This window comes from Nyctibius grandis, chromosome 3, assembly GCF_013368605.1.
Source record: "Nyctibius grandis isolate bNycGra1 chromosome 3, bNycGra1.pri, whole genome shotgun sequence".
Taxonomy (NCBI): Eukaryota; Metazoa; Chordata; class Aves; order Nyctibiiformes; family Nyctibiidae; genus Nyctibius; species Nyctibius grandis.
In genome coordinates this window covers 14316503-14340740 of record NC_090660.1, presented here as the reverse complement: position 1 = coordinate 14340740, position 24238 = coordinate 14316503, and the positions used below count along the sequence as shown (strand labels likewise).

Here is a 24238-nt window from a genome sequence, read left to right as displayed (position 1 = left end):
CAGGATTTTCCTCTTACGTTTCCAAGCTCCAGTTTGCTTGGGAAAGTCTGCTGTCTTCTCAGCCTCTCTCATCCTTCTTCTTTTCATACAGCAGGTTGCCTTGAAGTGATTCAAATGTCGTAATACAGGTCTCAGTACTAGTCTGGCATTAAAATCTGCTGTGCTGGGGACATGTTACGACGTGATTTGATCTTGCCTATCATGAAGAGACTAAGTTGCCTTGTTACCATGTTAACAGCCTGTAACTTCGCAGGGCTGTAGCAAGGTATCTGGGGTGTCACGTGGGCTCGTCCTGCCTATGCAGACAACAGATGGCTGCAGCGTGAGAGAGGAAGACTCATGTTATAACATGATCCCCTTGCAGAACAAAAGTCTGAAGAAAGGGCTCTGAAAGTGCTCACCTCTGGCGATATTCACAGCAGAATGAAACTAAAATGTCCTACTTGGGTCTGTTGAAAACTTTCTTTTTAGTCAGAGGGATCCTAACGCAGCTGAGCTGGTCAGTGAGGTGAGGAGGCAAGTGTTTCTAAAGCCACTCAGATGAGCATTGGCGCAGCAGGTAGGATGAGTAGGACTTTGGTGGAACATAGATGTTGTTCTTAGCAGCCAGCACTGGGCTGGTCAGAGTGGTTCGACCTGCCTTGGGCAGACAGAGCCTTGGGCCACGGTTGGATAACACAAAGCATTTCTTGGCCATACTGGCTCGACCTGTTCCCAGCTGTTCATCCCCATAGCTGTAGGTGACCCAGCTGCCCCAAAAAAATGAAAAGGGCAAGGGGAGGGACCGGCAGTCGTGAGATCAGTTCCCGGATCTGGCTGGCAGTACAGCCCTAACAGAGCACATTGGTGCAGCTGAGGTGTGGAGTTGGCAGCATCTCCTGGGAGGCGCTGGGGATACATGCTGTTGAAATTGGCTTTGCTGTCAAATGCTTTGTGTCTTCAAATTGCAGCTTTAGACAGCAAAGAAGCAGCCCACATCCTATACTGTTATATGGTTACTGTGTGCACTTTATAGCACAGCTTAGTGTTTCTGACTGGCTTTGCCAAGTGGTGTTTAATCATGGTCCAGAATCATTCAGCAGCTTTGGACCTGTGGTCTCCCTCCATTGTCCAAGAAAAACGAATTTAAAAATCAGTGGTAGTAAATTAACGATTTGGAACTGTAGCTTCGTTTAAAATGGGGTCATTACTCTTTTTATGCTGGTTTTAAAATGTGGGTGAGTAGTGTGCTTGGGGCTCCCATGCAGAGCCCATGCGAGGGCTGTACTTAGAAGTGAATAATCATAGAGATTTCACTGTACGCCAGAAGAAAAGGGAATGAAGGGAGATGCTTGGATGGTGTTTGGTCAGCCATAAACGACACGAAGCTTTAAGATGAGGTGTAAGACAGGAAGTGCAATTCAATAGAGTGTCACTGGGAACAAGTTTATAGCGGGTTTCTTTTGGTCTTGGTTTAAACCAAAACAAAAAACAGGATGGTGGTTTTGAATAGGATTCAGAGACGAGGAGGCTGTGTAAGTGATGGGGCTTGTGCGTGTCCTTGCTGCATGGAGAGGAAGGGAATGGTCTGACTGAAGCACCTGAAGCAAACTGAGGACATCTCGCCTGGCTTGCAAGCGGTCAGGCTGACGGAGACCTGTACCGGCAGGGAGATGTACAATGAAATTGTGGAGCAACTTAATGAATCGCCCACTTTCATCACGTTAAAGCAGCCCTGCCTTTGTCTCCTTAGGGCTTTCTGAATGCTCCCTTCTTGCAACAAAATACAGTTGACGAAGGAGAGAGGGATAAGGGATTATCTCTTACATACAGAAAGAGACTTTGCTAAGGAAAGATCTCTTTTTTTAAAGAGGTTTGCCCTTAATGTGAGAGGGTCGAACACAACTACTCTGTGCTAACTAGGCAAATATTGACGAAGTGTACTCAACAGTGAATTTTCCGATTAGCGTTCAGCAGAATTCATCTTTGCTCTAGATATCTCCCACTCTGTGATCCCTCCAGAAATCATGTGAAGCCTGCGTATAGTGGGGGACTTTTTGTTTTTCCAAACTGTTCTAGCTTTTTGTACCTCTGAACTACATTTGTGGGTATTTCTTAGAGGACAAAGGGCTTGAAACTGCATTTTCAGTGTCAGACAAAGTTTAACAGCTGCTCCAGAGCTGCAGCTGGGGGTTGGCCTGAGTGCTAGAGCTGTTGTTTGGAAGATCCTGAGGAGATGGTATATAACTTGCTGGTTGTATTGCCAGCTCTACATCAAACTGTCTTTCTGCTAAATGGTGGAATTCACCGTAAGCTGCAAGTCTGGGGGTTTTCCCCCTGCCCCTTCAATGAAAATTTCCACTTGGTAGGTGCAGTCAGAGCTAGTCCTGAGCACTTTTCTTTGTGTTAGTGACTTCAGCTGCTCTCTTGAAGGTACTGGGGGATCATACCTTGTGTTAAAAGCAAAAAGTGGGTTTTTTTCCCCCAGAATTGTATTTCTCCTTTCCCCCCAGATATATTCAGTTCCATTTACTGTAAATAGTCCTTTTCTATCTCGAATGTTTTCATTTCAAAAGGCATGCAGATATGACCAAAGCTCTCTCAACTGTGGGCTAATTAAATATTTAACTTGTGTGTGTGCATGTGATGTAGTGAAGGTGGCTAAATTTTAGTGTTTACAGTAAAAATGGACAAAGATAACCCCCGAATTTTTGCAAGTTGGCTCCATAGGTTGGAAAGATGTTCTCTAGTTCGTGGGTAGAAGCAGTAGAAGGGTTATGTGAATGGATCCAAAAAATCCCAAATTTACTAGACTGCTACCACCTAGTGGTGGTTGCATCTGTTGTGAAATAAAAGGATAACTGGGGTTATTTCAGTTAACGTAGGGAAATAGCAAATCGTCAGCTCATCTGACTGATAATGCCAATTGCTGGTACGACATCCATTTCCAGTGCTCTGTCTGCTCCAGTTCTGAGTATTATTTATGTGATGGGTTTTCTAACACTTCTCTCAGGATGTCAGGAATGTTTGGCAATAAACACTTTATTTAAAGTCACAAAATAGTTTCCCTTACAGCACCCTGTTTTATCTAATAACTCCTTAGCATCTCAAGCTCTACTCTCTATTCCACCTTAGTTCCAGGAAAAAATAAAAACACGGGAAAACAGAATCAAACCAGCAACCTCCCCACCTAGATCTGTATCTGCTCTTTTATGTGAAACTTTCCACATTCGGTGTCTCTTTTGGTAAGTTGGCTTGTGTATGCAGGAAAGCAGTTTGCCTCTCTTTCTCCTTCTTTCTTGCCACCTATAAAAGATTAAGTGGATTCTTCTGACTGGGCTGACTGAAAACTGCAACATGAATTGTAATTAAACTTCAGGAAAAGTCTTTTCTTTCCACAGTTCGAAGGAAGAATGATTTTGGCTACAACTATATCGTGGTTTCTCTCATGCAAGCGGAAAAGTTTTTGGATTCTCAGATGGAGTCCCTGAGGTTTTGCTTATGAATATATCTCCTGAGAAGTTTGTTTTTTCCCAGGAGCTGACGAGGCAGCAGCTGAGCTATTAGTGGTTGCTTCGTGTTGCCTTCCTCCGTACAGCCTTACCTCCATGTTCATCTCCTCTCTCTCCCTTACCTAGCCCATGTTCCTTGACTCCGGTGTCAGAATTGACATCATCAAATAGTGTCCACTTCTTATCCTCACTTTGGAGGAGTGACACAAACTCTGGTTCTCCATGACAAGGTATTCTGCTCACACGGTTGCTGAAGACGTGGCGGTGGGTGGGAGCCTTGGCAAGTAGACCTCTCTGCTCTTGTCCTCTTGGCTCGCCAAGTGTAAATATCTGTGGGATAACAAACGGACCAGAAAGCATTTTACAGCCTTAGTAAGTGAAAGATGGGAAAGGGGTGAAAAAAATGGCAGGCCTTTCCCATGCACCTTGCCTTCCTCACCGCCTGGATGCAAGCAGCTGCTCTGGACCATAAATCGGCAAAATTCTGGAAATAGGAGTTACCTGTCTGAGAGGAGCTCAGCCTCGTTGGAGGAATGTTTGCCCAGATCTGAGTGCTCAGTCAAAATCCTCCTCCTTGTGTAAGATACAAGCCTGCTGGAGTTGTATGGCCGGCAGGGTTTTCTGTTGCTGCAGATAGGCACGTAAGCCAGGAAAAAACAGTAGTGTAGGCCAAGTCTAACCTCTGCTGGAGCGGACGGAGTGGTTGCCAGTGTGAGACTACCCTTGCAGCCGTCCCCTGCACTGCAGGAGAAATCCTGCACCGGATCCGATACGGCTGTCGTCATGACCATCGTGTTTCCCACACACCTTCACAGCTCCCCTGCTGCTCTTCCAGTTCAGCTGCAGCAGAGCCGGGCTGATTCTCACCCATCCCCAAACAGCCGGGGTTTGTGCAAAGCAGCTCGCTTTTTCACCAGCTGCGGAACCAACTGCGCAGGTTGGGGGTAACCACAGAGCATCTCAACTAGTCAGGAGCTGCCGCTTTATGATATGCATGAAGTTTCATAAGGGGCCTGTGTGACTCCTTCTTGATGAAGAAAACAGCAGGTCTGGTTTGTGCAGGTAAGAAGGAAGAGCGCTCGCCCAAGCACGTACGCAAGTCAGCATGTTCCAGGCTGCGTCCCTACCTGAGTTCGAGTGTGTTCATTCAGGGGTGGCGGGGCAGCCTGCACACGGAGAAAGCCCGTGTGCATCCGTGCTCCCGGGGTCTGAAGTGGTCTCTGCCCTTCGTGAAGGCACGTTGTTTGTGTTTGTTTTTCTTGATGTTGGCCTCATCTGTTTGCCTGTGCTAGTAAGGCAACGTCACTTACCTGTGGACTACCTATCCCTTGGAGCGTTTCTCTTGTGCACCGGAAAATGTAGTTACGGGCCAGCCATGCCAGAACACCATAACAGCTAGGAAGGGGCCCAGGGCACAGAGGAGAGAGAGAGTTTGGGTACGATTCATTGAAGGATGAGTATAATATAAGAAAGAAAAATACATATCTATTTTTGGAAATACTGAAAGCAGAGCAAGAAAAAGTTAGGGAGAAATAGGGGACAAGTGGAAAACCATGCATGATGTACAACGTGTTAAACACAAGAGTTGTGGCTTTTGCGTTTGAGCATTTTAAAATATTTTAGTTTTGTGTTTCTCTTACTTGAGTGCTGCTGGTGTATATTCCCCTCATTCACTTTGCTCCTGATATTTTATGTTGAAAAACCAACTTATTCTGCATCCGCAGTCTTCTGCTTGGTCAGCAAAGAATTAGAAAACATCTCTTTTGGTACAATAAAAGAGGAGCTCCTTTCGTCTCAGTCTCTTCGTGCTCTTCACTCCTTTCCATCCTAACAGAGCTCACATGGTTTCCTGCCCCACTCCCTAATGAACCCCCGCTGTGCTGTGCTTGCAGTCTTTCTTTGGCTTGCCTCAAGCATGTCCTCTCAGGGGAGCATTTCCTGATGGGATAGGGTGGCCCACGCCTGCCAGGAGGTGCCCCCCACCTTGCTGAGGATGAGCACCAGCGGTGGGGGTACAGCAGCCATTTTAGGTGCTTTCTGTTGGTGTTGCTTCAAGGTCTTCATGCCTCAGACCCTCTTTGCCACTCCAGTTTTGCCTCTTCATCCATCATCCACAGGTAGGTCTTTGTGATGGTACTGCTTCTTGTTTATAGTAGCTTGCTTTTTTTTTTTGCCTTAAGATAGCCAAGAGATAAGCAGTGAATCAAAACACAGAACTCGAATGCAGATTCATAGGGCACTTGTAGGCAACCTTTGCTTTCAGATGCCCACATCCGCAAATTCTCCAGCATTATATACAGATTATGGCTCGGTTGCGTGTTTTAATGGGCAGATAATTAGATGAGCGATGAACTTTGCGGAAGGCTTTTATGTAATCCACCGTCTATGTAAATGGATCTGTTTTGATTAAAAGGTGAGATTATTTTTTTGACAGGTCAATTCTTCCCCTTTCACCCCCGTAAGAAAAAGCATATCGAGGATTATGCTCTATTAAGTGATTGTTCACGATTGCTGGAAATGCTGCTTAGCTTTGCCATTTGTTTAATGGCCATGTATTATCATTTGTGCAAGGAGATGAGGTCAATGCAAGTTACGTTGCATTCGAACTACTAAGTGCCTGAGAACTATCTTCTTATCTTCTGTCATTACTCCTTGCTTATCAAAAAAGCCTGTAATAGGGAATCTAGGCAATTCAGAGACAAGCATGTGTGGTACTGTGTCAAATGGAGAACTTAACTGTTCTACTAGAGTCTCTGAATCCCTGTAGTTCCTCAGCAGCTATCAGATCCAGTCTAGCTTATTTCCTATTTACACGTATGCTATTTGTATAGAACTTGGAAGAGGTACAGCTCCAGCCCTTTGTTCTCCTTAAACGCCTTATCTGTTTTATTTTTTTTGACACATGTTATGTCTTCAGCAATGTTACAAACCGATAAGGAAAGTGAGGTCATCATTAAGATGGATGTCTTAGGTGGGTTTTGCCTTCTTGTTGGAGGAACTGTGAAACAAAGAAGGATGCTGCCTGTTACTGCATCTTGGCTTTTATGTTTTGGTTCCAGGTGGTATCGATGTAACAAAGAGTATGTGTCAAAGACCCACATGTGGACAAACTTTTGCATCTTTTGCTTATATGATGTATACCCAACTTTTTTAACTGACCTCCGCGTTATTGTCTGCGCTAACCTTTAACATTTAATTGTACCAGTTGGTTGCATGAGGCCTTTACATTCCCTTTGAAAAGCATTTCCCACTACTTATAGTTTTTAAGTTAGTTTGATTAATATGTGTTTGTATATTACTTCCATCTATATCCAAATTTCATACATGAAGTGTTCTAAGTAATACATCCACGTGTCTCTGGTACAGTGTATTTGTAATAGTAGTGATCTCAACTCTTCTTTGATGTCTCAGCATTTTGCGTTCTCTGGTAGAAGTGATTATATTAAAAGTAACGTCAAGAAACTGCCAAGAAAAGTATGTATTTTGCTGCCAAGAGTGTATTTTGGAAAAGAAAGCATTTTATTACAGGTTTTCAATCATCTTGTTAATTGGGTTCTGTGGTGTTTTGATCTCTTCAGCTGTAAGTTACTGGCCTGGGTCACAGATAAGAGAAAGAGCCGTTGGGACGCTTGATCAGAAGCAACACTCGTGGGTCCATGTGCTGCCTTACGTGAATTAGCAGAGAGCATCCCACTGAAAGTTTCTCTCTGTTTGCTTGCAGACAGCCAGTCTGATGCAGAGACACTAGCTACAGGAAACGAAGTCTTGGACCTGACCTCCTGCGAGAAGGAACAGCCAGACGAAATAACAGAGCTACCAGAGAGTGAGTGCGGCCCCAAGGAAGAGCAAAAGGCTGACTCCCCTCCAGCAGAAGAGGATGCTGAAGAAAAAGTGGATGGATATGAAGAGGGCCCTGAGGAAGATTCTGTAAGTAACAAAAGTCTTGACCTCAATTTTGCCAGCAAATTAATGGACTTCAAGCTGGCAGAGAGTGACCAGAGCGCAGGCAGCAGTTCTCAGACTGAAAGGAAACATGCCTGTGACATTTGTGGCAAAACCTTCAAGTTTGCTGGCACTCTTAGCCGTCACAAAAAGGCCCACACTCGTGAGGACAGAAAGGATGAAAGGAGCAGTGAGGATGAAAGCAAAAGCATTCAGGATGATGCAGGAGCTCCCTCGATGCAGGACTCTGGTCTTGAGCAGGAAGAGTCTCCGATGGACTTGAAGGTAGTGGAGTCTCCTGTGGACTGTGAGGCAACAGGAAAGGAGAATGAAGAGAGCGAAAGCATCTCTGAGGGGGAAGGCACAGAGAGAAGGTCCACTGAGAAGAGCAGTGATGACAAAAAACCAAAGACTGATGAGGCTAAGAGTACTGCAAAAGCAGACAAAAGAAAGAAAGTCTGTACTGTGTGCAACAAGCGTTTCTGGTCTCTGCAAGATCTGACGCGACATATGCGGTCTCATACAGGTAAGAGGAGACTTGAGGGCAGAACAGATTACGAGCAGGTCTGCCACCAGACTGAGGCATCTGCTCTGTAGGTGCACGATTGCTGCTAGCACTTGAGGTTGGAGACACTGCTTTTAGTCCTACAGGTATCTGCAAGGTGCCTTCTCTGCCCCAATGCCCCATGCTGTATGCAAAGCCTATCGAGGGAGCGGGAATTGTCAGCACTGCTTAATCTTCAGTTCCCAAACTGTTTTTCCCCATGCTTGCTTGCAGAGTTTAGAGGTGAGGGCAAGTATGGAGATCCCTGGGCAGTTGTTCTGTCCAACTTCTGACTCCCTTCTTGTCATGTGCACATGGCTCTACCTCTTCCCGGTATTTTGATGAGCAGTGGAGAAACCTGGCAGTATATGATAAGACTTCATCTCAGAGTGAAAGTTTAGAGAGAGAAAGTCTGGTTTTGTCTGATTATCTAAGCCTGGTACGGGTAATGTGCTGGTGATCTGCGTGACCTGCTGCTTGAGTGAAAGGCAGAGCTACAGTGTGCACCCTGCTCTTCATTCAGGCTTGGGCAGGAAGGGTGACAGGTGGTAAAATGCTTGTCCAATGACTTGACTCAGCAGTTAAAATATATGGGATCGCTTTATGTGATACACAGTTTGCAGCAGTACCATGCAAGTGAGATGAAGCCATGAGCCAGCTCAAAGGTGAATTAATTATTCATCCTTATTAATGCATCCTTATTAATGATGCATTTTACCTGTCATGCTCTGACATGGGAAGACTCATGCAGTTTGACATTTTGTATCTTTTGAAGGTGCTCTCTGCTGAAGACAAGATCTTTGTGATTAACAAAATATTTGTGCTGTAATTGATGGTGATGTTCAATAAACCACACCAAAGCCAAGTGCCTTAACCAAACTTTTTACCCTTCTGAATCATAAATATTGACATCTTGAGTGCAAAACTGACCTGTTTTCTTCTGGCATTGAGCCATAAGTGAAACAGGGGATGAGTCCCATTCTTGTGCCTGTTTTCACACTAAATTCTAGGTCTTGGGAAGATGCTAATATCTAAAGCACTGAGCCTGACCCCCAAGTGGTACACTGGTGTGTGCCCGTGAAGATTCCCATACTGTATGCTTTAATTGTTTTCATTGCATGCTGAGCTGTGCAGGCCTTGTCAGTACTTTTTTCCCCCATTTGTTTCTCTGTGTGACACTGGAGGATGTTTTAACATAGAATAGGTGTTGAATAGGAACCTGGGTCAGTGCTTTCTTAAAATTTAATAAAAGTAAGTTCCACCTATCCTCACCGTTAAATCAACACATTTTTAACTGAGGATTTTGCCTCAGTACTGTGGGTTGACTCTCCTTCTCCTTCTCTCCTTCCCACTTGTTCAGCTATATTGACAAAATACTGTCAGCTTGTAACATTGCTTATACTTTGGTTTTAATGTGTGGGGTTTTTTAAAGATAACTGTAAGGTTTTGGAATTTCTTTTCTCAGAGGAGGAACATTTGGGACACGCTGAAGCATGCGAGAAACCTCTGCCTGCCCACTGAATGGCAATAGGGCTGGAAATGTTCCATTCTCCCAGCGCAGGCTGCTTCCCAGCAAACAGCTGCGGGGTGCTCTGGTGCCGCCTGCCCAAGCGCAGGGTGAGCCACGGCACTGCATCGGCCACAGCCAAGTGCCGGATGGGCAAAGGCTGTCAGCCAAAAATGCTCCCGGGGAGCCGTGCCCTCCCTTTATAGCAGGTGTCTGAGCAGGGCACCGGGGAGAAATGTTTCTGAGAAGCATCAGGCTTCCCAGGGACAGCAGGACCTACTTGCACATTTCAGCTAGCCACCTCAAGTTTGTAACTGGTTTTCTTCTAATGATCCCAAGCATTATTACGAGTGAGAAGTGACCTGCAAGTGTCTTGTTCTGTATGCTTGTTGGCACTAGACGGTGTCTTGATGGAATAGCAGCACTGAAAAATCTTTAATGGGTGCAATTGGAAACAGAGAATAAAGCGGTCAGGGTGGGACCTTTGCTTCTTCAGGGCAGAGAGCACCCTGGGGCACTGTGCTTCGTTGGGACTTTGGGGGATTTTGTCTCTGGGGTTGTGGTTGCTTTGTTTTCTGATGAGCTCATGCTTAGGAAAGTATTCAAGCACTTTAGGTGTAAAAAGCAGCTCTGAAAAGAGAGCAGATTACCTGCTGATTACAGCAGAGGATGCCTGCAGCTGCTCTGTGGCTTAAGATTGCAAAATAAGAGGAAGAATTTTGTCCTCCAAGTAGCATTTCTGGAATGGGTGTGAAGAGGTTTTTCAGGGGCTTTCACATGTCACTCCTGTCCTAAAGCACCAGTTGGCTGAGGAACACCAGCAGCTCTGTAAATAACATCCCAAGGCTGGCATTTTTCACTCGGTCAGTAAATTTTGATCACCTGTAACAGACACCTCCCGTGTCCTATGAATGCCTGACAAGTCCTTAGCTGCTCTGTGTCCGTTTTGAAACGTGGCGATACTGTCTTCTGCTTCACGGAAACGGGAGGGGCCGTTGTGGCAAGGGTAATTCCTGACAGCTTCTCTTTGACATCAGTGATTAACTTCCGCATTTCATGCTTGCTCATCTGTTAGCATCTAAGAGAGGAGAAGATGTTTTGTCATGTGCTGTTCGGTTCAGTTTTTAAGCACTGTTGACCACAGTTACCTGGGCAGTACCCTCATCCTTCCATCTCAAGTCCTCTCTCTCCGCCTGTAGCAGGGGCTGACCTGCAGCAGGGAGCCCCCGAGGTGGGCTGGTTTCACAAAGGCTTTTTTGCTCCAGAGGACGACTGCAAACTTCTTCCAGAAAAGTGGCTGACTAAATTAGACAGGATGCTAACAAACACTTGGGGCTTATGGTGTTCTTCCCTCTTTAGTGCAGGGCCATACCAAGCTTGTAGTAATCTCAAGACACTTAGTTTTGGTTTTTCCTTTGTGCCCCAAGGGATTTATCTGTATCCCTGCTTGCATGCCATCAGCTAGTTTGCTAGTACAGAAGCAAAAAATCTGCATACATGCGACATCCCTGTTTGATATGGGTACTGAATTTCCGAAGTGTAGAGCATCTTACACTTCTTGAAACAAGAGGGAGGTGCGTTTGTGACCTTGCAGCTGACTTTGTATTTTAATTCTCTTCTAGGTGAGAGACCGTACAAGTGTCAAACCTGTGAACGGACCTTCACTCTGAAACACAGCCTGGTTCGTCACCAGCGCATACACCAGAAAGTCAAAAATGCTCGAAACCACGGGAAGGAGAGCGACAAGGAGGAGACCCAGTCAAGGTGTGGAGAAGACAGCGAAAATGAGTCTAGCCACAGTGGCACCAACCCCATCTCAGAAAATGAGTGCGACTCTGCGGGGGGCGTAGGTAGCCATACATCTCTTGTGGGAAGCCGAAAAGAGTCCCTGGCTGGCACAGCCAAGGACTCCCCCTGCAGAGAGGAGAGGCCGAGTGGGCGAGGAGCCGGCACCTGCCTCATGGAGCCCACCAAGAGTGCACAGAAACAGACGGCAAAAGACCAGGAACCTCGGGGTAGCTCCGAGCATGAGAGGCCCTCAGGTTTCATTCAAGACTTGCTGGAGATGCACAACAGAAAGTCTCCCATGAATCACATCCTTGCCTCTGCAGACAGCGCGCCTCAGCTCTTGGGGGTTGAATGACTTGCTAGGAGGTTGGACCCGTCCCAGCACGCAAACTGAAGCCAGCAGAGCAAGGTTTCTGGAGTTGTCGTTTTTGGAAGAGCGACCTACAGCTGTGGGGAGAGTATGGCAGACTGGACGCGGTGCCATATGCCTTTCAGTATAATAATGCAAGAGACTACAGTATATACTGATTTGAGTGCCTTACTACTTTATTAGATCCTTTGGTATCATAGATTTTTTTTTCAAAAATGATTTTTTTTAATATTTTAATGAATTATTTGGAGAGGACCTTTTTCATTTAAGCATTAATGTTACCTTTTGTATTGGTGTGCGTGAGCTTGTTCTTGTATATCTGTGATAGTCGCTGTGTTTGTTCTCTGAGCTGGAAAATGGGGGCAGTGGGGTGGGAGACCCTTGGATACCACAGCCAATAACTGGAAGAAAAATTACGTGAATTTCATATGAGATAGTCAGAGGAAATGCAGATGAGATGTTGATTTATTGTTTTTTTCTCAGTAGATGTTCTTGCATTTGCCACATGGTGGAGCATTAAGCCTGTTCCAGGCCTGAACAACATGGCAGTTGAAGGTGTTAAAAGTGGTTCAAGCCAAAAGCAGGAAGCACAATGAATTTCAACCTCACGCTTGTTTCCACTTTTCAGCATTAGAAGTGGTCTTCTAAATCCTAGGGGGTTTTTCTGACCATCGTGGACTGAGCTTGTACACAGAGAAGAGTTACATAGCAACGTAACCTATGGAAATTATGCACCCGCTGTTATATATGTTTGATTTGCTTCAGTATATTATTATTATTATTATTATTTTATTATTATTTTATAAATCCATCAGTTCGCTTGTCTCTGCAGTCAGCAGAAACCAATGGGCAATATTTGCCCACGCAGATGTATAACGCAGCTGGGATCCCCTCTCGAAATGTTTTTGACTTCACGCTTTCACCAGCTCCTCTTCTTATGTTGCAGCTCTTCTACTGTACTTTAAATGAAACCCTTCCTCTGACCAGAGAGTCAAGTGGAGGCCAGCGAGGTATCATCACACCTGTACAGGGGAACATCTCACTCGTGGTGGGGTGCGAGTGCGTGCGTGCGTGTGAGTGTGTGTGCGTGCGTGCGTGTGGGGGCAGAAGTGTGCGAGAACGGGGCCATGTAAGGCCCCTCCAGACGTGTAAGAAGGGCACTGCGAGTACTAGATTGATCTTGTTGCAGTCACGTCGGTGACAGCGTGTGTTACTTAAAGAGCAAAGTTATTCCGTCTTCCAGTTGAAAGCAAGCAAGAGAGAAATGCGAGCCTTACCGTCATCTTGCTACTGTCATGTTCTAGAGCAAGAAAATACTACTGGTAATAAAACTACAGATATAAGACATGTTAAAAATAAATAAAATAAATTAAAAAAAAAACCTCTTCCTGAGATTTTGGGGTTGATGCTTGAAGACTTGAGGTGTGTGTCTAAATTTCATATCAATAGTTTAACCCCTTTAATGCTGGCAGCTAGAATTTCTCCATATGGCTCCTGTTGCCGGCAACAGGTGACGCTCCAGCCACCAGTACTGAAGGGGTTAAGCGAAATGTATCCTACTGTAGCTGTGCGCATTTTTAGGAGTGCCCAGCATTTTTGTTGTCCTTGTTGTTGTTGTCCTTGTTGTTGTTTGTTAATTGTCCTTCAGTCATGACCTCTGGGACAGACAGAGCCATAAAGCATTGCCGGAGCCTCACTGTGCTATTCCACCACCGCAGCCCCCCAGCCCAGCCCAGCCCAGCCCAGCCCGCACTATGACCCTCCTTCCCTCCCTTCCTCCCTCCCTCTCTCCCGCTCAATCGCTTTTCCTGCTCTCACCAGACATGGAGGAAGTGGGCCTTGGACCCAGCCTATATTATATAATATATATGTATATCTATATATATCTATATCTATATTAAAAATTCTCCGAAAATTTCTGGAGACTGAAATCTCGCTGTCCAGAATTCAAAGGAAGAGAAACGTTCTCGAGTAATATTCTTGCAAATAGAATAAGAAGAAATGGTTGAGGTATATGTGATTTCTATTTTTTTTGTTGTTTGTTTTTTTTTTTTAATAGGGATGTTTGAACCAGTTGAGAAACAAAGCTAATGCCAGATACAGATAAATCAATCACAACCAATGATTCATTTGAAACTCTACCCAGGTGCATTCTACTTAATTAAAACCAGTTCACGCATCCCTTAAATTGTTATTACTATTATAATTATAATAATAATAATTATTATTATTATTTTGGGTATTTTTTGGTTTTTTGTCATTTTGGGGTTTTTTTGTTTTGGTTTTGGTTTTTTTTGCAACTCTCCACACTAAATTGCGCAATACTGTGGGGGAGAAGCCATTACTAAACTATATGCTGCAGAACAATGTAGCGAGTAATTAATTCCCAGCAGCCTGCCGGGACATCTGCTAGCAATAATCACTATTGATTTTAAAGCTTTATTTAGCCTTTATCTATATCCTAGTAGAGTATAAGATCTTGCCACATTTTATTGACATTTTTATTAGTTGAGTTTGACTGAGAACCGTTGCTGTTGTTGGTTTTTTTTGTTTCCCCTCCTCCCCCAGTATTAAACTGTGAAATTTATAATGTGTTTAAACTATGGGTGAATCTTAGGCTTTAGTTTGCATGTTCAGCTAATTTGTCTCTATATGATTTTTGTTTGAATCTTTTTATTTTTTTTTCCTCTCTCAGGGCTTTTACAAAAAACAAAAAACAAACAAAAAAAAGGATCTTCTGAAATTCTTTTGCCTGAGTTGCAATGGACTTAACATTGAGATAATTCAATCACTACATTAAGCACTTGACTGTGAAAGCGCAAAAAAAAATAAACAAAGGAAAAAGAAAAAAAAAGAACCTTGTTTGAGGCTGTTGTGAAATAACTCTTGGGGGGCTATGTGACAGTCTGATTCCATTTTCAGAACGATTCATCATCTTCTCTCTCCTCTCTCTGTGTCTCCTTTCTCTTCTCTCTCTCCACGAAGGAAGTTTAATCCTAGTGATTTCATCCCATGCAGGAAACAGTAATAAATGTGTAGAATTCGTATTTTTCTAAAGGGAACTTAAACTGCTGCTACGAATTGTGTACAAGACTGGTTTATGCCACATGAACAGAGAATCACACATTTGTTTTGGTACTTTTATTCCTCTTTTTATTCAGTTGTACAGTACTTCCAAATTCAAAATAAAAAGTTAAAGTTGTTCTGTATCAAACCATCTAAGTAATAAAATGTTATATTTAAAAATTATAGGTTACAAAATGGAAGTGGCTTTTCTTGTGGGTTTGTTGTAACTTGGCTTTCAGACTTCTCTGCTAGAGGACGACGTACAAGCTGGAGCTGATCTGTGTAAATAGCATCAGTGTTTCTCTTCAGTTGGACTGAGTTTGAACTGGAGATGACTGTAGCACTTTGAAAATTCACGTTCATTTTGACCATCGTTTTCTGGTAGTCACACCACTGACTACAGCCAAACCCATGACTACCGTGTGCTGGTAGTCACGCCCCTTTGAAATGGTGCTTTTCTCTCAGTGCAGTTCCTTAATGTAGCAACTGAAGACAGCAGGAAAGCGCTTTGGTGCTGATTTTCCTGCACAGGTGTTGGGTCAGGGTTCTCTGTCTTTTTTTATGAACTGTAGCCCCGTGATCACGTACGTGAGCATCCTTCTGGCACGTTGTGGTGAGAACAGTGTATCAGTCGTTTTCTGTATAAACGAAGTAGGTTTCTGCCACGACAGTTGTATTTTTACATCAATGTGTATGGCTGTGAAATCTTCAGGATGTGTTTGAAAGCCACGTGCATGTGTCAAAAAAAAGAGGAAATCCTTTGTTTTAGCTTGTTGGAGCCACCTTAGCTGCATTTTATATGCTTTCCTATAAATAAAAAACATTTCACAGGACAGTAAGCCAAAGAATGATCTGAGTTGCTTATCCAGTTCTGGAGGCCAGGGAATTGCAGCGAAGCTGAAGCATCCGCATCTTCCTAGGTCCTGGTGGGGTGGTTCTTTCTGGTGGAGAAGTGAACCAGATTCAGAATCAGAGAGACATACCCAGGGGGTAAATTGCTGCTGCTTTCCTCCCTCTGGCCTCCTGTACCGTTGCAACAGAGGTTAAAACAACTCCCCACAGCCCTCTCTCTGGTGGGGACTTGGTCCCTCACCACCGAATGGGGACAGGTTAAAAGAAAACCAGTCAGTCATCCAGCTCTGCTGCCAACCCACGATAACATGGTGAAGCAGGGCTCTGGGACCTACATCTGGGTGGGCTGAAGGGCTGGGAACAAGATTTCTGAGGGAGGAAACCTGCAGAAAATTACTTTCTTCCCTCTCACACCCACTGGCCTGAGAAATCTCCCTTCCTCTTGTGAGACAGAATCATAGAATCATTTTGGTTGGAAAGGAGCTTTAAGATCAAGTCCAACCATTAACCCAGCACTGCCAAGTCCACCACTAAACAATATCCCTAAGCACCACATCTACTCGTCTTTTAAATACCTCCAGGAATGGTGCCTCCACCACTTCCCTGGGCAGCCTGTTCCAATGCTTGACAACCCTTTCTGTGAAGAAATTTTTCTTAATATCCAATCTAAACCTCCCCTGGTGCAACTTGAGGCCGTTTCCTCTCCTATCAAATGGACAGGAAAACTCACACCGAAAGGTTGTGGGGAGGTGTAAAATGAAATAGGATGAGTTTATGTGGCTAGGAAGTGATAGTGACTAATTACTTGTGAAAGAGATGACTTAGAAAACACTTGGTTCTTGGCCATGGAAGCGTGCAATTTGTGTACCAAGCGCTTTTCTCCTTCTGCCTAACTTTGACTGCGACCATCCCTGAGCTGGGCATTTCCCTGCTCTCCTTGCCTTCGCCAGGGTAGCGTCCCCCAGGCCAGCTGGACTTGGCTCCTTGTTGGCGTTTCCCTCTCCCTCCTCCTGCCTCCGCTCCTCCCGCCTCCGCTCCTCCCCGCACAAACTCCTGTGGCAGCGATAGCTGGAGCTGGCCTGAAACACCAGGTTGACAGAGGGATGGGGAGGTGGTGGTGTCTCTGTGTGCCTCCTCCAACTGGCTGCTTCCTCGCCTCATGCCCTAAAGCTTTTTTCCCCCACCATTTTAAAGGTGAAGCCGCAAGTAAATGTTTGATGTGGGTGGAGAGAGCGGCACAGCCCCCATGTTGTGGGTCTCTCTCACAGCAGTGCCTCAGGTGTGGAGTCCACGCACTCGCCCCAGAGCGTTAAGGTTTGGGCAAGACCTAAGTCCTCTGCCACCACAGGGATGTCTTGGTGGCCAGGGGCACCAGGAGGGGAGTGTTTTTGGAAGTACGGAATATGAATCTGCGGGCTGTGGACCATGGGGACAGTCAGGAGGGCTGGTTTGAGATAGTGGGTTGGGGTGAAAACTGGCTGTCCCTAAGTAGGGTTTGGAGCGTGGTTGGAGCATCTTTTGCATATTTTCTGATACTGAAATACAAACTGGTAAAGAGAAAGGAATACAAGTATTTGTTTTCCATTATCCAGCTGTCACAATGTACCCAGCATTTGGGGGATGGGAGGGCCGTATACCTACACTGAGATCTTCAGAAAGTGAATACAATGAGAAATGATCTGCTGTTGGTACTATTAACATAGTGTTTTGCCCTGTTCTGTTGAAAAAAAAAGTCTTTCTCAAACAAACTTCAGTCACAATTCAATTAGGAAGGAAGGCAAGGGACAAAAGTTTACTTGGAACCTTTGCTTGTTCACAAGCCTCTGGTTTGGGGAATCACACATGGCTTTTTCTTTAGGCATTTCTGTAGAGACTGGGAGTTAAGATGGGATTGACAATGTCACTTTTGGAAACCCTGAGGATTGGGGTATCTGCAAAAGGGAGATGCAAGACCCCAGCATGGAATAACTGGCACTTTCTGTATATCAGTCTGAGAGGCATCATCTTTTATATCCGCTCTGATAATGCAGAAGAAAAGGATGAACAAATGCATTGATTGGATTGTTTAATTGGGACATCTCTAACTGCTGGACTGTGGAAAAATGGGCCACACTGGCATTTCCCAGGACTTGGGTAACTGAGCAGCCAGCATCAGGCAGGAAAGTGAGTAAAACCTGTACAATGCACCAGTATCTTCTGGTGACGTGGGGTCACTTGAGCTCTCCAGCCTAGAAGCTGCGTAAAGTGCTTTTCCTCTCTCACCCCTTCCCTTGGCAATAGCTGCAATCCCCTGTGCAGGGGAGAGGCTCGCTGCAACTGTGCTGCAACGGTGAAAGAGGCAATAAGGAAGATGATGGGTTTTGCTCTCCAATCTGTTTAAATAAGGTAAGTGGAAGAGCCACATTTTGACTGTGAGCGTTTGAACACCTCCTTCATGTCAGAGCGGAGCTGAATGTTTCACAAAAAGTGGTCCAAGGTTTGGGGACAGGGGAAGAAAGTGTGTGTGTGGGAAAAGGTATGTACCTAACCTGCTAGTGGGATGACATTATTTGACTACGTATCTCTGTCTTAGACTGCCTGTGCGGTGGCTGACCCAGGGAGATGATCGGTTGCCTGGCTGTGTATGTACTGCAGGTTGGTAGCACCATGTCACTGTGATGACCCCTGGATGTTGGGCTCTGGGCCTGCTCTGGAGTTCCTGGGCTTGGGTTTGGCCTCCAGCCCCACACTGGAGCTGCCCTCCTCGTTCCATGTCCTCACGTGCACAGGCAGGCAACAGGGGGAACAAATATCTGCTGAGGGCTATATGGTAGCAGTCTGTTCCTCCGGTTTTGAAGTAAGAACACCAGCAGGGAAAGTGTTTTGTTAATGCAGCCCCCTCCAGAGCCTAAAGCGTGTCCTGCAGGTGCATGGACTTGCACTCAGCAAGTTTGAAGCTCTTGGCCTTCCTCAACATGGCCACTGCTGGTGTCTTTCCTAGTCACCTCAGCTGATGATTATGTTATCAGAAATGCAGTTTTAGGTGATTTAACCCCTTCTCACCTCTCCTGAAAGGATGATTTATACCAACTAAGCACAAAGTGTTTCTCCTACATGTTGAGTGGGTGTCACGACACTAGTGTGTGCCCTGGGTGCTATGAAAAGTTATGGACTCATACATCCTGTGGTGTGCACATGTTTGTGGAGGACTGGGAAGGCACAGCACAGAGGGGTGCTCTGGGGCAGAATTATTTGGTGGTTTAGCATCTCTCACCAGCCGCACCTCTTCCAGGTGCAAAGGCTGCCAGAGCATCTCAGTGTGCTGCCAGGGCTCATCAGTGGCTTCACCTGGGCACTGAGGCCTATTTAAAGCAAGGGGTTGGGTGACAAGGAGAACAGTGTTGTGGTTGTGTACTGCAGCAGTTCTGTATTGTAAAAAGATATTTATGAAACTCTTTTTCCAGTAAGATTTTTTTTTTTTCAAAGAAATTAAGTAGATTAACACCTAGAAGAAAGATAGTGGAGAGGCAGAGGGAAGCTGGCCTGCTAGAAGACAGCAGTGAAGACACAGACTGATGGCAGGTTCCTGCACAGAATGGGACGCCTCACAGATACAGGAACATCTACCATGCTGTTGCTGGCTGCACATGTCACCTCAGGTAAGTGATGTGTAATCTGCACGTGTGTGTCACAGTGTTAATGGGGTGCCTGACAGGGAAAAGTTGATTGAATTCTCTAGGGAAATGAAAACCTTCAGAGTATTCCTAGGTAAGGGGCTGAGATGCCTTCATTTCAGGATGCACCCGAAATCACCCCGTAGAGCTGAAATTAAATAAAGATGGAGCTGATAAGCATTGCTGAGACTTTCCAGAAATTCTAGTATTGCCTCCTACTTCCAGTTCTCAAGTCCCCTTTCAGCCTAAAAAAACCTCACATTCAAAGGAAGGAGGAGTTCTTCATGTGTTAAGTACTAGTAAGTGGGAAGACTTCTCTGGCTCACCGAACCTCACCACGTAATGCAGTAGAAAACCTCGTAGCAGTGCTCTGAGTAGGAACTGAAAATAGCTGTCTCCTTTGCTGTGCTTGTTGTTTATTTCTCCAGTGCCAGATTAATCTCATTTGGCAGGGAAAACTGCCAGGAGTGTATGAGGAAACTCGGGACGATGGGCACTTGGAATACACTTCCTGTGAAAGCGTTTGAACTTCTCTAGGGCCTTTCAGCAAAGGGTTGTGAAGCAGTTATGAACATCAGTTAATAGGAGGCTGTAAATAAGAGAGAAGCTTGCTGGAGAAAAGGCTTTTCATCATGAAAGGCCTGATCTGTTTTCATAATCTCAGAGGCAGAGGTTAATGCGCTAAAGGCCAGCTCTGCTGTGGGCTGACTTTCCATCAGTAATTTTTAGCCTGTAACCACACAGGGAGCACGGCCGCGCTGCTCATAAAAGCGTGCGAAGGTTAGGACAGCGTGTCAGCCAGAGGGGTCGGTGGCTCTGCTGTAATGTGTGATCCAAGCAGCTGGGGTATGATAACAGCAAAACGTGCCTCTCTGCGGTGCGTACGCAAAGAAATGGTCCTGCATGTATGTGTGTGTGCACAGGACTAGCAGCCCCTGCCCTCAGACAAGGAGTGGACGCAGGAACGAGTTCTGTTACGTTTGGGTAACTAAAGCAACCAATGTGTTAGCCTTTCCTCCCATCTCCTGTTACCTGATTGTACAGAGAACGATTACTGCTTAGAATTGCAGCTAGGTTTGTTGTTTTAAATGTGCAGCATCTGACTTTTCATGAATCTGCACCCAAAAGAAATATCTGTATTTTATTTTAGGGTGACAGCAGTGCTAGTTGTGAGATGTGGGCTTGCTTTGATGATAACTATTTCTCCCAAGTGTTTGCAATCCAAGCTTTACCACATCACCTGTGCTTGGGAATAGCAAAGTGACTGGGTAAAACCTGGCTGGAAACAAAAACCATCACCTTTTTCATTGCCGTTTTCCTATTTCTACTGAAGTGCAGCCCTACTTCATGCATGGGGAGTGGGGGGGGGAGGGGTCCCAGGCAGCAGCTAGGGACGAGGTGAACATGGGAAGATACGTGCTCTCTCATGCGCTGCTGCTGAGGGGGATACAATACTTGTACATTTGCTCACTTAGCCAGTAAATCCCTTCCTGGTGGCAGGATACTTAACATCGTTTCATCTGTTGCCTTCAAGATGCTTATATGACTAAAGCCCCACAGGCTCCAAGGTTACATACATCAGGTCCATTATACTCCATAGCTGGAGAAAACCAAAGTATCAAGCTGCCTGTGTATACACAACAACCCATGAAAAGTCTGCACCACAACACAGCGAGTTTGATTTTTGGTCTTCTGTCTCGATCACTATCTGCCAGTATCTTCTGGAGTTGAAACCACAAGAGGCCTTCTAGCACAGATACCTGAAACCCAGGATCAGCACCGAGCTGGTTTGAAAAGCTTGCCAGGGTTGTAGGTAAGGGAAAGGAAGGGATCTGGAGAACTCGGCAACCTGTGCACCTCATGGTAACACATTCTAGCACAGGATGCAGAGCCACATGCTGCTTTTAATGCATTTGGTTATGACTTCTTGGTGAACGCACCTCTTATGAAGAGTTTTGAGTTTTTTTCTGAACCAAATATTCTCTTTAGCAGCTGTAAAACACCTGCTTAAAAATTAAGGTACTTAATTTGAACACCACATAATTAAAAGTGATAGCAGCTCCTCGCAAGGTTCCTTCTGGCAGTGTTTTCCTGAACTGCAGCCACCTTGGTGGCCTGTACTTTTTGCTGCTGTGGTGAATCAGTGACACCTGTTTTGGTGCAATTCTACAACTTCAGCAAACCAGCAATGATGGGGTCATGGCCTTTGGGGATTGTCACTAAAAGAAAACTGGAGTAGCCACAAGGAGTGCTGCACCTAACTACAGGACCAGTAAATGACACCCAATGAGATGCTTTTAACAGGAGCAGAGGGAGTTCAGTCTCAACGGGACCTTGAGACTGAGGGAACATCTTACCCTGTACGAGCATGGAATAACACTCCTGAGTGAAGTCAGTGATTGTTCTGGCCATAGGACTGCAACTGATGCCTTGTACTTCATCCTCATCATACCTTTTAGTTGGGGCAGTGGCAACAGGATGCTGCAGTATCACAACCTGTCAGGCTACTAATACATTGGAAAGGAGATGGTCCCTGTATAGCGTAGTGTGGTGTGGTTTTTAAGATACAAGCTAAAGCCCATTTCATTTGTTTTTTTCTTCTGAAAGACTGCCTTTTCCTGGGGTGCCTAACAGCAAGATGTGCTTCACGGCTTTCAGTTTGCTTATAGTAGCAACCAGTTAGGATTAGTTGGGCAAAATGTCATTTCCAGCTGTGAGAAGTACTTTCTTTCTCTATGAATGAACCACTATTAAAAACAACCAAGCATTAACTAAGCCTTAAATACTGGCTCTAAGGAAAATATAAAACACTTCGTAACCAAGTTTGTTAGGGTATTTACACTTGCTTCTAATTATAACCTGTTATTTCAGTGACAATGTTTGCCATGCTGTATGGGATCATCAGCAGATGCTATTTAAACTCTAGCTTTTCCTTTCCAATGGAAACCTGCAATAGGGTATTTTAAAGCTTTCCTCCTTTCTGTGTAGACTCCTGCTAAAGAAAACAGTTTGTTCTTTCTTTCTGTCTCTCTTGGAAATTTACTGGTGGACTTGCCAGCTGAGGCTGGGATCAAGCATGCTGTCATGGCAAGGTCCTGTGCAATGCTCACTTCTCTAGTGCTGTGGATCCAGGCTCATGCAAGGAAGTATGCTGCAGTGGTCTGGGTGGACTGGACTGATTCAGGTTTCCTGGAACAAATACTCCAGCTGAAGATAGAATGTGGACCTATGTGTGTCTGAAAACAGTCAAGGTGCACAGGGAGTTACAAGGCCCATTTTAATCTAACTTCAATTGCAGGAAACCTTGCTGAGGAGCCTAGGACCAGGAAACCAGAAGACAAAGTGGCAGTGTTTACGCAATGTTTACGCAAGCAACACTATTATCCCTGCTTCTGCAATACCTTAGGCTGACCCTGTACGTGGCTAGAGCCCTGACTTTTTTTGGAAGCAAATAAAAATGTAGTGCTCAGACTTACTTCAGTGACCAAGATACATCAAAGAATGATTACGAAAAGCCAGACACAGTTGCTCTAGCCCATGCTGCTCTTGGAGGACTAAAGCTCTTGAGCTTGCCTGTTATGAGAAGCAGCTGTCACTGGCTTGGGAGATCCCTCAGCTGGTAGCTTTTGGTATTGCTGGCTATAGTAATTTCCACCTAGTGAACCTAGTGTTTTGTTCTATCTTCAGGGTAAATGCTTTCATCACAACATGGTCCACCAATGCAGCTTCATCTGAATGAAAACTATACTGTCTAGCTCCACCCAGGCCCTGTATGGCAGGACTGTATCTGTTTTACTAGAATATACATCAAGGTCATCCTGAAAACTTCTCTTGTTCAGACACTTGTGTGGTTAATGTGTGCACATTAACTCAAAATATTCTCTTCACTATGTGAAAGAGCCAGCTCTTAAGTTATGGTTTCATGAGGTGAATTTAAATGTCACAGGGAAAAGTGTAAGCTGAACAGACCAAAAGTGATGAAGAAAGACAGGTTAAGCTTCAGTTTTCCCTCACCCCCAGTTAAGGGACTGGAATGTTGTAACACTGAAATTTTACTGCATCTTAGTTAACACAAATTTATAACCAAGACTACTAACATGAGGGGACAGAAGGACAGCCTACTGAAATGAAGACTTCAAACAACTGGCTTAGAAAGAAGAGAGATCAATATGAAGTCTCAAAAATCTATCTTCATCTTTTCAGTGAAAGGTGAGGCAGACTTCATATTTGAGTTACTTTTATGTTCTCTGGGAGCTAAAAATACATCTTAACACATCTGCTTTTAAGTTGTCCCTTATTTATCCACAGATGTAGTTCACAAATACAGGAGTCTTGGCATCCTTTGTTTTTAAGCTGCTTTTGTTAGCTTTTTTCCCCAGCAAGTCTTACCTCGTTCTGTTTGGATGCAGTACACCTGTTTGAACTGCTATTTTCAGTAGTACTGCCTGGAATATTATTGTTTGCTTGGTCAGACAATGGCATGCACTTTAAAGCTATAGGGATGTGGCCTTGTTATAAACTTGTGCTTCAGCAGCCTTTGAGCATCTTCACAGATCCTTTTCACGCTGCCTACAGTTTAATAATACTTCCTCACAACTATTCCCACTCCAAATACACTTGTAGAAAAGCAGCTTTTTAAGAAAAGCATGTTTTCACTCTTTGCATATTTGCTAGTACAGGTTGCTTATCAAGGAAAAGAGCACCAGCATACCACTCAGGCTTTTTGGTGCCATACTCACGCTTTATTTAAAAAAAAGCTATACAATGCTAAGAAAAAAAAAAAAATCAAGTTTACTTTACAAAAAACCTGCAGCCATTTTCAAGAGATCTGATCTCACTTATAAATGAAAGTCAGCAGGTAAGAAAGTAAATGTTAATTTAACATTTCAGTTGCAGTACATCATCTGAACTTAATCATCCAAAACAATCAGTCATTCTTCAACTGACTGTCAATTGTGTCTACATAAGCAATCATCTATATCGCTCAATTAAAAAAAATCCCTGGGAAAACTTAGATGGAAAAAT

General features: G+C 44.7%; 2 protein-coding genes across 4 annotated transcripts in view; one reads left to right on the top strand and one right to left on the bottom strand.

Moving 5' to 3' along the window:
- RREB1 (ras responsive element binding protein 1) overlaps positions 1 to 14891 on the top strand; it is a 125478-nt gene extending 110587 nt beyond the window's left edge. For both annotated transcript variants that reach the window (XM_068396693.1, XM_068396694.1), the window contains exons 10-11: positions 7213 to 7959; positions 11107 to 14891. In XM_068396693.1, the coding sequence (XP_068252794.1) occupies positions 7213 to 7959; positions 11107 to 11627 (1268 nt within the window). In that variant the 3' untranslated portion in view covers positions 11628 to 14891. The remainder of the gene's footprint in view (positions 1 to 7212; positions 7960 to 11106) is intronic.
- Positions 14769 to 24238, bottom strand: part of SSR1 (signal sequence receptor subunit 1) — a 24803-nt gene continuing 15333 nt past the window's right edge. For both annotated transcript variants that reach the window (XM_068396695.1, XM_068396696.1), the window contains one exon: positions 14769 to 15649. In XM_068396695.1, coding sequence (XP_068252796.1) covers positions 15625 to 15649 — 25 coding nt within the window. In that variant the 3' untranslated portion in view covers positions 14769 to 15624. The remainder of the gene's footprint in view (positions 15650 to 24238) is intronic.